Consider the following 12,505-nt stretch of genomic DNA (forward strand, 5'->3'; position numbering starts at 1 on the left):
AGAGTTGCAATATGCGGAGATTTCACTGCTCAGGTTTATGCACAGCTTTCCGACGACTCCCTCCATGCTGATAGCAAGAGGTCCGAGTCCTGCATGATATATAATTAGAGGTACTCCGAGAGCGCAACTACATCTGCTCACGGTAAGTTTTCGGCCGGACACCTGCATTCTAGCGAGCCTGCCAAGCATCAAGCCTACCGCTCTCCGCCATTTGTTGGCTCTGGCCCTGTGAGCGGAGCGCGATGCACAGTGATTGCTTGTCATCATGTGCTCTATACCACAGCGCCGGCGGGAGCGAAGCATCAAAAAGTCGGAAGACGACCTTTGAACGTATGCTTCCACTTTCGACGCACTAATGCGCATATCCTCCTTCACTGTCATCGCACCGTGCTGTGTTCCCCATTTAAGTGAGTCCAATGCACAAGACCGGTATGCCTAGACTGAGGTATACCGAGGAACAAAACGACGGCACTGACAGGAAAGGACACCGGCCTGGCGCGAAACCAATGCACAGCGACCCTGCCTTCTCATGTCATCGTCACGCTTTACCCGGTCCACACGAAGGGAGCTGTAGTAGATTTGATGCGGCCATCGGCAGAATAAGAATGTACATCACCGCTTCAGGGACGCCCGTCAGGAAGTTATTGTGTACCCGGTGAGTGGTTTGCCGGCGGGCGGTACAGTCTGTTCCTGTATCGGCGGTGACCAAGATTTTAATTGTTTTAATCATCATGCGCGCAATGGTTCCCGACGAGACACCATGTGCCAAAGCAATTTTCGATGAGCGTTTGATGCAAGTAAGGGTGTGGACATACGGACGATCCACGAGGGCTCGACAGAAGCAGAGGCGCAGTAGGTATTCTTCTGGCGCCCGAAACCTAGCGCCGTAAAGGCGATGAAGTAAAGGCGATGAAGAACCACTTTGAGCTGATGAGCAGGCTCCTACGCATGATTCTCAATGCTCACCTACGCTCCATTGATCTTGTCGCTGTCGTACGATGGCAGAGGTGAGGTTGCGGGTCGTCCAATTACGGCGGTATTATTCTTTGGGCGACAGCAAACGCACGGAGGAGTCGCAAGGCATAGATCCGAACGCGTGGATAAACCGAACAATCAGAGAGGCACAATTTTCCCAAGGAACAAGTCGTGAATTGGGGATCGAGCACAGTGGATGAATGTGAGGTCGCCGAGATACACTGTCTAACACTACAAGGGGCGGCAGAAAGCTGAAGAATACCATCGATACACATGACAGTTGCGGAGATTGCACGACAGCGAACAAACAAGCGGGGGTCATTTCTCAGCGTAAGCGGCAATTGAATGAGGTCATCACGGAGAATCAGGATCCTTGTCGACATATGAGGCAAAAGCTCAGCGATTATGTGTATAGGAAACTCACGGCGTCTCTGTCTGCAGGCAACTGGCGCGAAGGATGTTCGGGGTCGACGGGCATGTACGCGAAGACCGGCGACGCTCCCACCCTACGGAATCCGGCCTGACAGTAGTCAATTCAATAAGACCGGGACTCGGGAATCACGATGCAGCGGCGAAGAACGTACCTTGCGGGTGAAAGCGAGGTTACGTCTCACAAGCAGACCCTCGACGTAGGTATCCTTATAGCTCGACTCGAGGCGAGGTACGCTAGGCCGAGTTAGAACCACCTTTACGCCCTGTAGAAGCCCGGGATTGAGAAAGGTCCGTCACGCAGCTGTGATCGGACGTATTGACTCACCTCGTCACGCAGGAGCTGGAACAGCGCGTGCAGTGCCCATTGGCCAATTTTATTGCGGCGGAATTCTTCGTGCACCATGAGAAAGTCACCACGCGGGTCCTTGTCGACACAGGCCAGTACCGCGACTTTGGTAGCTTTGGCACTTATCTCTGGTCCAAATATTTTAGTGCCGGCATCTTCCCCGGCCATCCACTGGTCGCGCAAACGGCCGTCTTTTTCGTACAGCAGAGTGAATATTTCCTCCAATTCCTGACGTGAATAAGGACAAAAACATTTCAACTTCACCGCTGAGAGCGAAAGACGTATTCTTGCCTGGCCGCCGTATTCGGACATCTGGAGATCCTCCTGAAAATCTTCGACATAATTGCCATTGACCACTCTGTAGGTAAGCTGAGCGACCTGTCTGCCGTCTGTCGTCTCTATTTTGGCCTTGTAGTACTGCGGAGAGATATTAGTCTGGTACGAGGCGAATACACGAGGGAGACCATACTCTGAGCCATGGCTCAAACTGATTGCGTAAGTCTCGCTGGACCTGAAAACCGACGCGATAGATAGTGATCCTCAGCCTGCCAAGTCCATTGAAGTGCCGCTGAGGCTCCGAGAGCAGCTCGCGCTCGGGAGCACCCTTGGCATCGGGGAAAGTAGTCAGCCCTGCTTGTTCTTGCATTGTCTGGAGCACGCGCAGTGAGATCAGTGGCGCATGGGTAGGCAGACTACACGCACATGCACTCAGTATAGGAGGATGCGGTACGGAGGAGTGTTCAAGATGAGACGTACGCTGTAAGCTTAAATACAAGTGTCAGAATCGAAGCCGCAGTATTGTTGGTGCGTGTTGTATGATTCTGTTTAGCCATGCTGCAAGATTGTTCGCACTGCATACGGACTCGACTGCTAGGATTGTGCGACGCCGCGGGAACTAAAACCGTATCTCCACGTCAGACATCCGATCAGACCTATCAGCGGGCGTTTGTGGTTGGCGGATCTCACCTGCCGGTTATGCATCCTCAGTAGACTTCCGCTTACCACCATACTTAGGAAAGGCTTACTTTGTGCACGAGTCGCTTAGCACTGGGCCCGGACCACATCGGCTATGTAGCACGCCTGCGCCTACACGCCCGAGAGAACCGATTCGCTCAGTTTCAATTCTCCCGCGAAGCTGTTGATAATACATAGGGTCGTTTGTGGCCGCTCGTACGTACGAGTCTGCGACCGAAACGGCCCGACTTGAAGACCAAGAAAGTCTCGGCCAGCCTGTCTCAGGTCAACCTACACAACAATTTCAGTATCATGCATGAGCGGACGGTGATCAACTTACACAGACAATGACTTCTGTCAGGTCCAAGGTAGCCACTGGTAGCCATGTGAGATGCTGGTGGGAGACTGCTACGGCGGCGACGTGAGCGTGGCCTCCTGTTTGCTTACGTAACTCGGGATAGTACTTGAGGCGCTCACGCCGGATCCTCGCCTCCCCCTCCTACCTCGTGCAGCTGCGTGAGGCCCCACGTTTTTTGAACGTATCGGGGACGCTATACGTGCTCAGCCCGGTACAGCCATTTGTGATAAGAACCCGCACCTGGCGCTCTCAGCCAGGCTCGCCGTTCGAGGCTACGTGGTCCGGCCCCGGAGCGAAGCAAGAACATGTGAGTCTCATGTGAGACAGTACAATGTGACGCTTCAAATCATTTGACATACAGTTGCATGCCGCAAGTCGGCCCTTGTGGTCAATCGCCGGTATACATAACTCGGAAGCCAGCCGTAAGCTTTGTTTGCATCTATACCATCGTGACGTCGACCACGGTAATTGCTTGAAAGTAGCATCGCCCTGCCATATCTGGCCGTACAGACCAGGAAGCTTGTGCTACAGTTCTCAAGTGCGCCGGTGACGTGATCATGTGAAGCATTCCCGTTGACACACAGTATGCCGCCGCAGACACACCCTGCAATTGCCGTGGGCCGTGGAAGCCGCAGGCCGTAGCTAAAGGACCATGCAGCAAGCCCCTCTGCAAGCGGTACTTGCCCCCCCTCTGCCTCAGTCTGGGTTCCAAGGTGCTTCCGCCCATGTTTCGTGCAATGTGTGGCACGCTTCTGACCGCGGCGCTTTCCGCGCTTCTGGTCGAAGCAGCCCCCTCTGCCTTTCCCTCATCTGGCAACGGCCTGTGGTACACAGCTCCAGGTGACGCCGATTCCTGGTCATCGGAGTGGCTCCCTATCGGCAATGGGTACATCGCGGGCAAGTTCTTCAGGAGCTTCGAAGTCATATTGGATCTAGAACTGAGACACGCGTCTTAGCCACGATGCCTGGAGGCACCGTTCAGGAAACTATGCACGTGAACATCGAATCCCTCTGGTCGGGTGGTCCTATACAAGACCCGGTATGTCCGTGCTACTTGCCATGCATCTTGAATGCCGGATAGCTCGATCAAAATCCTACATCCGTGTCGCTCATTTCGCGGATCTCGCGTCTCACTTGCATCGACCTATTTGAGCGGCGTCAATAACTCGATCAGTCCGTCACTAACCGACCTCTAGACGTACAATGGAGGCAACAAGTTACCATCTCAACAAGCCACCATGGCTCAAGATATGCAGATGTATCGCCAAGCGATTTTTGACAGCTCAAATGGAACTATCGACGGTGGGTGTTGTACACGTTCGGTAGAAGCTACTCGATGAACTGGACGAATTGGTAGATATCGAGAATTTGATGACAGATGCGGGCGCCTACGGTATGTTGACTATTAGTACTTCCTACTTGGCGAGGCTGAACCTGGTTCTCCAGGCTCCTATGCCGCCGCCGGTGCATTTTTGACGACACTCAACTCCAGCGACACTGTGTCGAACTACTTCCGATGGCTAGATCTGGATGAGGCTGTGGCGCGCACTCAGTGGACAGACGAGAGCGGTAACTCGTATTGGCGGTACGTTGATATCTCGTAACCCGCATCGACCTGCAAGTATCTCACGCACGCACTCTTGTTCATTGATTCGTGCAGCGAACAGTTCTGTTCTAACCCCGCGGAAGCTTGCGTTCAATATGTCAACAGTACCGGTACTCTGCCATCATTAACCTACGCACTGTCGGTCACATTGGAGAGCGGCCTTCCGGTGCCCAACGTGACCTGTCTCGATAATTCGACACTGATGGTCCAGGGCCTAGCGAACGACCCAGGCATGCTGTACGAAGTACTGGCACAAGTTCGTGCATCTGGAAACGCGACAGTGACATGCACACCTTCTGGTTCCAACGCGACTATCAGCGTGAATGGTGCGAACGAGGCATGGCTTACCTGGGTCGGGGGAACGAACTACGACATGTACTCGGGCACCGCCGCAGCCGACTTTTCTTTCACAGGCCCGGATCCTCACGACGCCCTTACCACGTTGTTGAATGTGGCAACGGCTGAGACGGTCACCTACGATGGCTTGCTCCAGGCGCACATCTCTGACTACAAGTCGGTTATGTCCCCGTTCTCCCTCGATCTGGGTCAGACGCCCGACCTGTCGACACCTACGGATCAGCTGAAGGCGGCGTATCAGACGAATGTCGGAAACCCGTACTTCGAGTGGCTACTATTCAATTATGGGAGGTATTTATTAGCATCCAGTGCACGAGGGACATTGCCACCGAATTTGCAAGGCAAGTGGGTGGAGACATGGACGAACGCTTGGGGAGCCGGTATGTAGCTGCATTGTATGTTCGTCAGAACTCGCGTGTTGATCTGTTCGGCATGGTACCAGACTATCGTGAGTGTATGGCTCGTGCGGCCTTGGCCCTCGAGGCTCATTCGAGTTTCTTGCAGACTCCAACATCAACATACAGATGAACCATTGGTTCGCGGAGATGACCAATATGGACGTAGTCCTACCGTTGTTCAACTACATAGAAGTAAGGTGGCCCATACTCAAGTGGCAGCGCAACTCATACGATCGCATCACAGAATACCTGGGCTCCGCGTGGTGCAAGCACAGCACAAATTCTATACAATATTTCACGCGGCTGGGTCACTCACGACGAGGTATGTTTCTGGCCCCTAATGAGCGAAATTGAGACGTCTGACATCGCCTATGACCCCTCAGATGAATGTATGTCAATCACGGTTCTAGCCGCCTCGTGGTGTTCATGACTGTCCATCCAGCTCTTCGGACATACCGGTATGAAGCTTGAAGGTAATTCAGCGCAATGGGCCGATTACCCCGGTAAGCTTCCTCTGCGTTCGAGGTTTGCTTCGCGCTCAATTAACATGCCTCCGAACTAGAATCCGCGGTCTGGATGGTACGCCATATCCTGTCGTGACTCGACTACGGTGCTGACACATTACATAGATGTTCCATGTATGGGACCATTATGATTACACAGGAAACAAGACATGGTTTCAACAACAAGGATGGCCCTTGCTCAAGGTGTGTGGTCAGACTCGCCGTTCCTTTACGTTCATATACTCATGATCAGCGAAGGGTGTCGCAGAATTCCATTTAGATAAGCTGATCCCTGACCTCCATTTCAATGATTCGACGTTGGTCACCGCTCCATGCAACTCGCCCGAACAGGTTCCAATCACATTCGGTCAATTTGTGTGCATGATGCAGTAGCGGCAGAGTATCTGACGGCTTCATATAGGCTGCGCACACGCCCAACAATTGATCTGGCAACTCTTCAATGCCGTCGAGAAGGGGTATGAGGCCTCTGGGGATGATGATACAACATTTTTAGAAGGTGTGTCGTGTCAAAAGCCCGTCTCATTGCTTGCTGAAATGGATACACTCAGAGGTGCAATTGAAACGAGCACAAATGGATAAGGGCATCCATATCGGCTCATGGGGTCAACTACAAGGTGGCGCTATTCGTCGTGCTTGGCGTAACGTAATGTCAGAAGCCGCTAAACTTCATCTCAGAATGGAAGGTCGATATGGACTCCCCTACCGATACGCATCGTCATCTATCGCATCTTATCGGACTGTACCCTGGCTATGCTATAGCTTCATACGACCCATCGATTCAGAACGGCAGCACTACGCAATACACCAAGAGCGATGTTCTCGCAGCGGCGGAGACGAGCTTGTATCACCGTGGAAACGGTACGGGCCCAGATGCAGACGCCGGATGGGAGAAGGCATGGCGGGCTGCGTGCTGGGCCCAGCTCGCGAATGCCAGCGAGTTCTACTTCGAACTCTCGGTAGGTTCTGAGGTCTCATCGATGGCGACACGAGGTTGACCGCGGGTCGTGCATCCAGTACACCATTGAACGAAACATTGCGCCCAACCTGTTCAGCATGTACGCTCCGAGCTCTGGATCGAATGGAATCTTCCAGATTGACGCAAACTTCGGATATCCTGCTGCGCTCCTCGTGCGTTTGTAACCCCTTTTCGCTGAGGCATGGTGATTGACGTAACATAGAATGGACTGCTGCAAGCCCAGGACGTCGCAACCTATTCAACTCCCCTCGCCATAACCATACTTCCGGCATTGCCTGAAGCATGGCCGTCTGGATCCATCAGAGGGGCCCGTGTACGAGGTGGGATGACGCTAGACTTAGAGTGGGGTAACGGGAAGCCCACCGTCGTTAACATCAACGTTGATGAGGGCGTCACTCCAAGGCCTGTCGAAGTCGTCTATGGAGGAAGCGTGGTGGCGTCGTTCACTACCTCCGGCGGTTTGGAGAAGACGATCAACTTCTCGTAACGTGGTGGCGCAGGGTGGCGCTTGACGCAGTCAGGCGGTCTTAGTACGTCCATTGCAGACTCTATCGGACTTCTTCATGCTTCTATGCCCATGATCGGGTGGGGTTTGTAAAGCTTGCAGCGGACCTTCGTCGTAAATCTGTAGCTGATGATTTCTTGTACGCTTAGTAGTTTCCCGTCGCAAGAATGAATCACATCGTGTCTTGGCGCTCCTGTATGCGATGCGCGCACAGACCGCTACGGAGTTCATGCCTGAAGCTGTCATGCATGCGCGGCTCACAAGACGTTCTACTCGCCGTGTTACGTACACCATTCTTGGCCTGTAGACATCTGCACCAGTGGTTCCGGCAGAGCGGAGGCTGCCATATAGCACTTGCTGAGTACGCACACGATGATCGACGTCGTCTGTTCAATACCAGCCACACTGCACCGCCAGAATCTATTCTGATCATAGCAGGTCATTGACTCCGAGCGCGACTCGCAGCGCTACACTACTTGAGAATATGCCTAGCCGTGATGTACTGTGCATTCTCGTGCCACAACCTCGTTTCTCGTGTGTCAGAACGCGACACAGGTTAGACAGGGACTTGCGAGCAAGCAAATTTCATAGGCAAGATAAGTAGTACGCAACCTAGCCTACGATTGATCGCACGAGTGCGGCGAAAGCTCAATCAGACATGGAAGCTTCTCCAATAGCGCACATACGTGTGTAGGCCGCGGACATCCAGCCTGATTCGCATTGACGGGATCGAAAGATAACGAATCAATGGTGTAGAAGGTACATGTCCCGTAGCTCCTGATGAGTCTCGTACAAGCGATGCGTAGAGAACATCTGCACCGGCCTGGCCAGCCCTCAGTAAGGATGCAAGGACGACGCCACCAATTGAATGAGACCGCGGTGCGATGGCAAAGGAGTCCAGTAACCTCCGGTGGGCGGGGGCGCCCCCGGGCCATTCCCCACATTGACGAGCTGATCGGCATCTACTAGTGTCAATGAGAAAACAAGCCCCGCCTTAGCAAGATATGAGAGACCCACCGAGTGAGTTCACTCGCGACAGTAGTGCTTTGCTCATCCGGGGTCTCCCGCATCATCGTACAGGTCCCGAGACTGTCCTAGACCACTTTGGTTGTCGTCACAGCTCTCTGACACCCATTCCGGTACCCATGTCGTGAACTGAGGTGCCCTTTCCCATCCGCCCTCCTGCCTACGTTCGTACTTCATGCTGAGCATCTGATTGAGGCCGGTGCGAACGTTGATGAGCGTACATGCAATTCCAGCTGCAGCAGGCAAGCCCCCGATACCGATGTACCTTGCGGCGCTCTGCATTTCGTAAGTGATGGTGTAGAAAAGAGTCCACGCGGTATAGAACGCAGCGCTCTCAATGAATATCGGGAGCCAAGCCTGCGAGACAGAATCAACGTTGGTCGCAGTCATTTGCGCAGCAGTGGTTGACTTGCCATAAACATGATGCTAGGCGCGCCTGTACGCTTGGTGCGACGGTCTGCACGTAAAAGCATCCCTGCGATCATGCCTACGACTTTCCAGTGGTTGTTTCCAGCTCAGACAGGGGAAACTTACATGAACAGTAGACAGTCGTGCAAAGCGTGCAAACCAAGCCGCCTGTAGCCCATTTGCCATGTTTACTTGTTAATCCGTCATTCTCCCTATATCCAGCCTCGGTGGAGGCAATGGTACCTCCTATACCACATACTGGTGTGATATACTCGTAAGAATATCTTTGTTACGACGTATGGAAAGTACTGACCTAAGAGCATCACTAAAGCACCAAGGGGAGCTGCGACCACGGCCCTATTATAAGACCAGACGACCCAGAGGCGGAAAACCTACATCTGTTGGAGGACGCAGTCACACGTTTTAAAAGTATATCACCCACCAGCACGGCGTCCCCGATCAATACACACAGGGCCACAATTGAGACTTGGGCCACATGCAGCGACTGACCGATGTCGGCGAAGTACTCCACCGCTTCTTGCGCCCCGTGGCTTCCCAAGCCGAGGAACAAACGGCAGATGCTCACAACCCAATGCTAATCGTCATGAGCCTCTCTGTGAGTCATCTGTAGAGACAAAGCGTACCGTCGTAACCGCCACTAGTAGAGTCACATAAGCTATGTATATTGATATCGATAATGGTGGTCTCTTGCCGTGCTCTGAGTGCTTCCGAATGTGCAACAGATAGAGGGATGTAAGACCTAGACAATCGAACATCCCGCACATTAGACTCTCGATGCAGAAGCTAGCGAGATTGGCAGAAAGATCCGCGAGTAAGTGCTCGGATTCAGCGTTGGCCATAGACGAAGTCGCTATGCGTCCAATCGCACCCTAGTCGGACGTCCAGTCTGAGTCATGAAGGAGAGATGGAGGGAGAGAAGACGGGGGCGATGAGGCCCGGGTGAGTGCATCCTACACTGTGTGGACGGTCATGTCGGCGACGGAGCTGAGTGTGGTTTGGTCGGCATGCTACGGAGTAGCCTGTAGGTGGCGACCAAGTAATAACATAAGTATCAGCCGAAATCTGACGCTCGAGAACCCAGCTGAAACATCGTCCTTTCGAAAACACCGAGACGGGGAATCCAAGATAAGTACCGTCTTGATACTTAACTTTCGGGCTGACCCAAGGCTGACCCTCCAAATATGGGGGTCCTGGGAGGCGGTGCAGTTTCATGCATCAGATATCCTAGTCAATGGGATTTGATGTCGCTGCTCACCTTCGTCGTCGTCGACTAACTGAAGTATGATAGCTATGTATCAAAAGACGCGACTCGGAGGAGGTGAGGGTGCGGAACCGTAGGGAACCGTGCGGTCTCGGGTAAATTATTGGAAATTGCCCAATTTGAAGACGATCGGAAGGGCAACGCCGAATTTGACAGGATGTTTATGTAATGTGTTCTCACTGGCAGTCCTCTCCGAGGCGGCGAGTGCGCGTTCGATGTTGGTGAGCCACCACTTGTATCGCCATACCGCTCGCAAAGGCGCAGTCACCCGCACACACGTACAGTATAGCACCCACTGAGGAGTGCTAGTGTGTCAGTGTGAAGAACATAGGTATTGAATCGAACTTCGATCGGACGCACGATGTAGCCTGATAGTATAAGGGATTCTGAGCAGGATGCTCAGTTGACTCAGAGGGCGGAACCTGTTACGCGGAAGAAGCTGTATGGAGGTTTCACTCACCATCAGTAGGCCGGGAATTACGACGGGAGCAAGACGCATATTCAATATTGTCACCCACTGATATCCGATGGTACATAGCGGGTTGTACGAATTCACTTGGTCAGCTCGTCCTCGTCCACTGCTTCCCTGGCTTCTAATATGTGACGTATGTCCACGGAGCGTCCTGTGAGTTCTCGGGAAATATCCTGTCGTGAAGAATGAACGAAAGACAAGGGGATCGAGGTTTGCGCAGTAGAACGGGGAGCGGGTTTGAAAGCCCACCCTAGTCCCACACGAACGTTGATCAGCATGGACGCAATACCGGCCATCGCAGGGCATGTCGCGTTGGCGATATTCTGTAGGTTCGAGCCGGCCTCATACGTGACAAAGAAGAAGATCGTCCACGTCCTATAATGATGTACGCGCTTTAGGTCATGCACGGAATCGCGTGTCCTCTGAACTCACGCATAGAGCGCTGCGCTCTCAGTGAACACAGCAATAGCGCGCTGAAATTCTTGCGTAAGAGGAATTCCCCAGTATTTACCACCCATGACGCACCATTGCAGGGTCCTTCCCGAATATCTCTACGCGGAGGCTTGTTTGGCATATGCGCAATGCGATCATGACTGATGGAGGTCAGCATCCAGTATGGCCGTGGGATTGTTGACTTACCTGTGCTATAAATACTAGAACTGTCCTCGCTGTTGTACTTTCAAATCGCAGGGCAACAGATAAAGCTTGCGACGTACTGGCAGATCATGAACACGCACAGAGCCGTCATCCAATCGCCTATCGGCATGTCGAAGACGTCGGAACCCAGCTTATAGAGCGAAGAGTGGTAGAGCATGATACTCCCGCATACTGTGACCGCATGAGTAATGGTTCCCCATAGAAAAATGCACGGTATCCTACTCACCAGCATATACTATCCAGCATAGCATTGGGAACACAGTGACATATATGCTGTAGGACCAGACTACCCAGACACGGTATATCTAAACATTGTCTTCAGGTTCGCAGGTTCGTTTCGAAGTCAGCTGACAACTGACCATCATTGCATCGAATATGAATACAGAGAGAACCAAAGTGGCTGTCTGTGCAATCTTCGTCGCTTGGGACAGATCACCAAGGAACAGAACGGGCTCCGTTCCGCCTTCGAAATAAATCAACGCTTGGAATAAGCGTATGTCGGTCAGAAGCCAATGCTGAGGTCGATTCCTTGTTCAGTGTTTAGCGATTCGTAAAGTGTGTAGGTTCTCACCGCTGTAATGCTGAGAGCAAGAAGAACGGTTCCAACGAAGAGGGGATGTGTGTACGTTCGAACATTGGGCGAAGGGAAGCGGCGCCGCCGACCAAGAAGGAAGATGGACGTGAGGCAGAGAACAAAGAAAATGCCATACAGACATTTTCGAGGCAAACAAGAGCAAGATTCGCAGCAAGGTTCGACACACCTGGCATTGTGAAGAAGGTTAGGGCCCGAGAAGCTTCATATGCAAGGCTTATATACGTTATCTTACCATTCTGCCAGAAGTACGATATGGTACCACTCCTCGACATTCCGGCAAGTCAGCAGTGACACTCCCCACGGACCCAACATCGACAAGGTCCGAGGAGCTGGAGGATATACCCGGAAAAAGGGGCGGCAGCGACTGCGCTTCATGTTCGGTGTGTCTTCCCCGACTCCGACCGGAGGGAGGGATGGCTTTGTCCATCGTAATCCCAGAATCCGACCGGAAACAAAGTCTATCATGACCTCTACAAGGGCGCACGTCGTGACTCGTCAGTATGATCTGTCAGTCAGCTACATGAATAGAGCTGCCCATGGCGGATTATGGCCGGATTATCCACGTCCGCAAGGGACGAAAACCAAAAACGCCTGAAGAACAACCGACGTCAGCTTTTTCAGCTATTCTCAGTAG

The 12,505-nt window shown here is 52.7% G+C and overlaps 4 protein-coding genes across 4 annotated transcripts; 1 reads left to right on the forward strand and 3 right to left on the reverse strand.

The window, feature by feature from the left end:
* Positions 1–1,139: 1,139 nt before the first annotated feature.
* C8Q71DRAFT_755626 (uncharacterized protein) lies at positions 1,140–2,648 on the reverse strand. Its single transcript, XM_047923559.1, has 6 exons — positions 2,456–2,648; positions 2,223–2,402; positions 2,045–2,170; positions 1,733–1,981; positions 1,560–1,670; positions 1,140–1,495 (listed from the first exon to the last, which is right to left on the reverse strand). The coding sequence occupies exons 2-6, from the start codon at positions 2,397–2,399 to the stop codon at positions 1,379–1,381; spliced, it is 780 nt and encodes a 259-aa protein (XP_047780057.1). The 5' UTR covers positions 2,400–2,402; positions 2,456–2,648; the 3' UTR covers positions 1,140–1,378.
* Positions 2,649–3,314: 666 nt separating this feature from the next.
* On the forward strand, positions 3,315–7,850 carry C8Q71DRAFT_755660 (glycoside hydrolase family 95 protein). Its single transcript, XM_047923560.1, has 22 exons — positions 3,315–3,372; positions 3,427–3,603; positions 3,663–3,778; positions 3,855–3,962; positions 4,022–4,104; positions 4,262–4,367; positions 4,423–4,458; positions 4,512–4,650; positions 4,726–5,408; positions 5,471–5,476; positions 5,533–5,618; positions 5,671–5,748; positions 5,810–5,815; positions 5,869–5,929; positions 5,989–6,005; positions 6,056–6,133; positions 6,188–6,296; positions 6,351–6,446; positions 6,499–6,564; positions 6,626–6,906; positions 6,965–7,078; positions 7,129–7,850. The coding sequence occupies exons 3-22, from the start codon at positions 3,718–3,720 to the stop codon at positions 7,411–7,413; spliced, it is 2,499 nt and encodes an 832-aa protein (XP_047780058.1). The 5' UTR covers positions 3,315–3,372; positions 3,427–3,603; positions 3,663–3,717; the 3' UTR covers positions 7,414–7,850.
* A 640-nt stretch (positions 7,851–8,490) lies between these two features.
* Positions 8,491–9,877, reverse strand: C8Q71DRAFT_573863 (uncharacterized protein). Its single transcript, XM_047919450.1, has 7 exons — positions 9,510–9,877; positions 9,308–9,460; positions 9,179–9,257; positions 8,992–9,111; positions 8,871–8,944; positions 8,679–8,814; positions 8,491–8,617 (listed from the first exon to the last, which is right to left on the reverse strand). The coding sequence occupies exons 1-7, from the start codon at positions 9,723–9,725 to the stop codon at positions 8,526–8,528; spliced, it is 870 nt and encodes a 289-aa protein (XP_047780059.1). The 5' UTR covers positions 9,726–9,877; the 3' UTR covers positions 8,491–8,525.
* A 747-nt stretch (positions 9,878–10,624) lies between these two features.
* On the reverse strand, positions 10,625–12,499 carry C8Q71DRAFT_574052 (uncharacterized protein). Its single transcript, XM_047919452.1, has 9 exons — positions 12,104–12,499; positions 11,848–12,037; positions 11,636–11,791; positions 11,503–11,581; positions 11,336–11,447; positions 11,259–11,278; positions 11,145–11,212; positions 11,052–11,092; positions 10,625–10,994 (listed from the first exon to the last, which is right to left on the reverse strand). Exons 1-9 carry the CDS (start codon positions 12,334–12,336, stop codon positions 10,700–10,702), a joined length of 1,194 nt encoding a protein of 397 aa, XP_047780060.1. The 5' UTR covers positions 12,337–12,499; the 3' UTR covers positions 10,625–10,699.
* Positions 12,500–12,505: the final 6 nt, after the last annotated feature.

The sequence above is a fragment of the Rhodofomes roseus genome (genome assembly GCF_022264815.1).
Source record: "Rhodofomes roseus strain CIRM-BRFM 1785 chromosome Unknown C8Q71scaffold_8, whole genome shotgun sequence".
NCBI classification, from domain to species: domain Eukaryota; kingdom Fungi; phylum Basidiomycota; class Agaricomycetes; order Polyporales; family Fomitopsidaceae; genus Rhodofomes; species Rhodofomes roseus.

What these genes read in the sequence shown, in the direction of transcription:
- C8Q71DRAFT_573863 (XM_047919450.1), bottom strand. Translation starts at nt 9,725, where the DNA reads ATGGCCAACGCTGAATCCGAGCACTTACTCGCGGATCTTTCTGCCAAT. An exon ending in TGATCGGGGACGCCGTGCTG is followed by an intron (nt 9,258 to 9,307) that starts GTGGGTGATATA and finishes CAACAGATGTAG; the next exon opens with GTTTTCCGCCTCTGGGTCGT. An exon ending in TGCTTTAGTGATGCTCTTAG is followed by an intron (nt 9,112 to 9,178) that starts GTCAGTACTTTC and finishes TATGTGGTATAG; the next exon opens with GAGGTACCATTGCCTCCACC.
- C8Q71DRAFT_574052 (XM_047919452.1), bottom strand. Translation starts at nt 12,336, where the DNA reads ATGATAGACTTTGTTTCCGGTCGGATTCTGGGATTACGATGGACAAAG. An exon ending in ATGCTGGATAGTATATGCTG is followed by an intron (nt 11,448 to 11,502) that starts GTGAGTAGGATA and finishes ATGCGGTCACAG; the next exon opens with TATGCGGGAGTATCATGCTC. An exon ending in TGCGTGTTCATGATCTGCCA is followed by an intron (nt 11,279 to 11,335) that starts GTACGTCGCAAG and finishes CAGCGAGGACAG; the next exon opens with TTCTAGTATTTATAGCACAG.
- C8Q71DRAFT_755660 (XM_047923560.1), top strand. Translation starts at nt 3,718, where the DNA reads ATGCAGCAAGCCCCTCTGCAAGCGGTACTTGCCCCCCCTCTGCCTCAG. An exon ending in GCCTCAGTCTGGGTTCCAAG is followed by an intron (nt 3,779 to 3,854) that starts GTGCTTCCGCCC and finishes TGGTCGAAGCAG; the next exon opens with CCCCCTCTGCCTTTCCCTCA. An exon ending in CTCATGGGGTCAACTACAAG is followed by an intron (nt 6,565 to 6,625) that starts GTGGCGCTATTC and finishes ACTTCATCTCAG; the next exon opens with AATGGAAGGTCGATATGGAC.
- C8Q71DRAFT_755626 (XM_047923559.1), bottom strand. Translation starts at nt 2,399, where the DNA reads ATGCAAGAACAAGCAGGGCTGACTACTTTCCCCGATGCCAAGGGTGCT. An exon ending in TGTCCGAATACGGCGGCCAG is followed by an intron (nt 1,982 to 2,044) that starts GCAAGAATACGT and finishes TATTCACGTCAG; the next exon opens with GAATTGGAGGAAATATTCAC. An exon ending in TCCAGCTCCTGCGTGACGAG is followed by an intron (nt 1,671 to 1,732) that starts GTGAGTCAATAC and finishes GGGCTTCTACAG; the next exon opens with GGCGTAAAGGTGGTTCTAAC.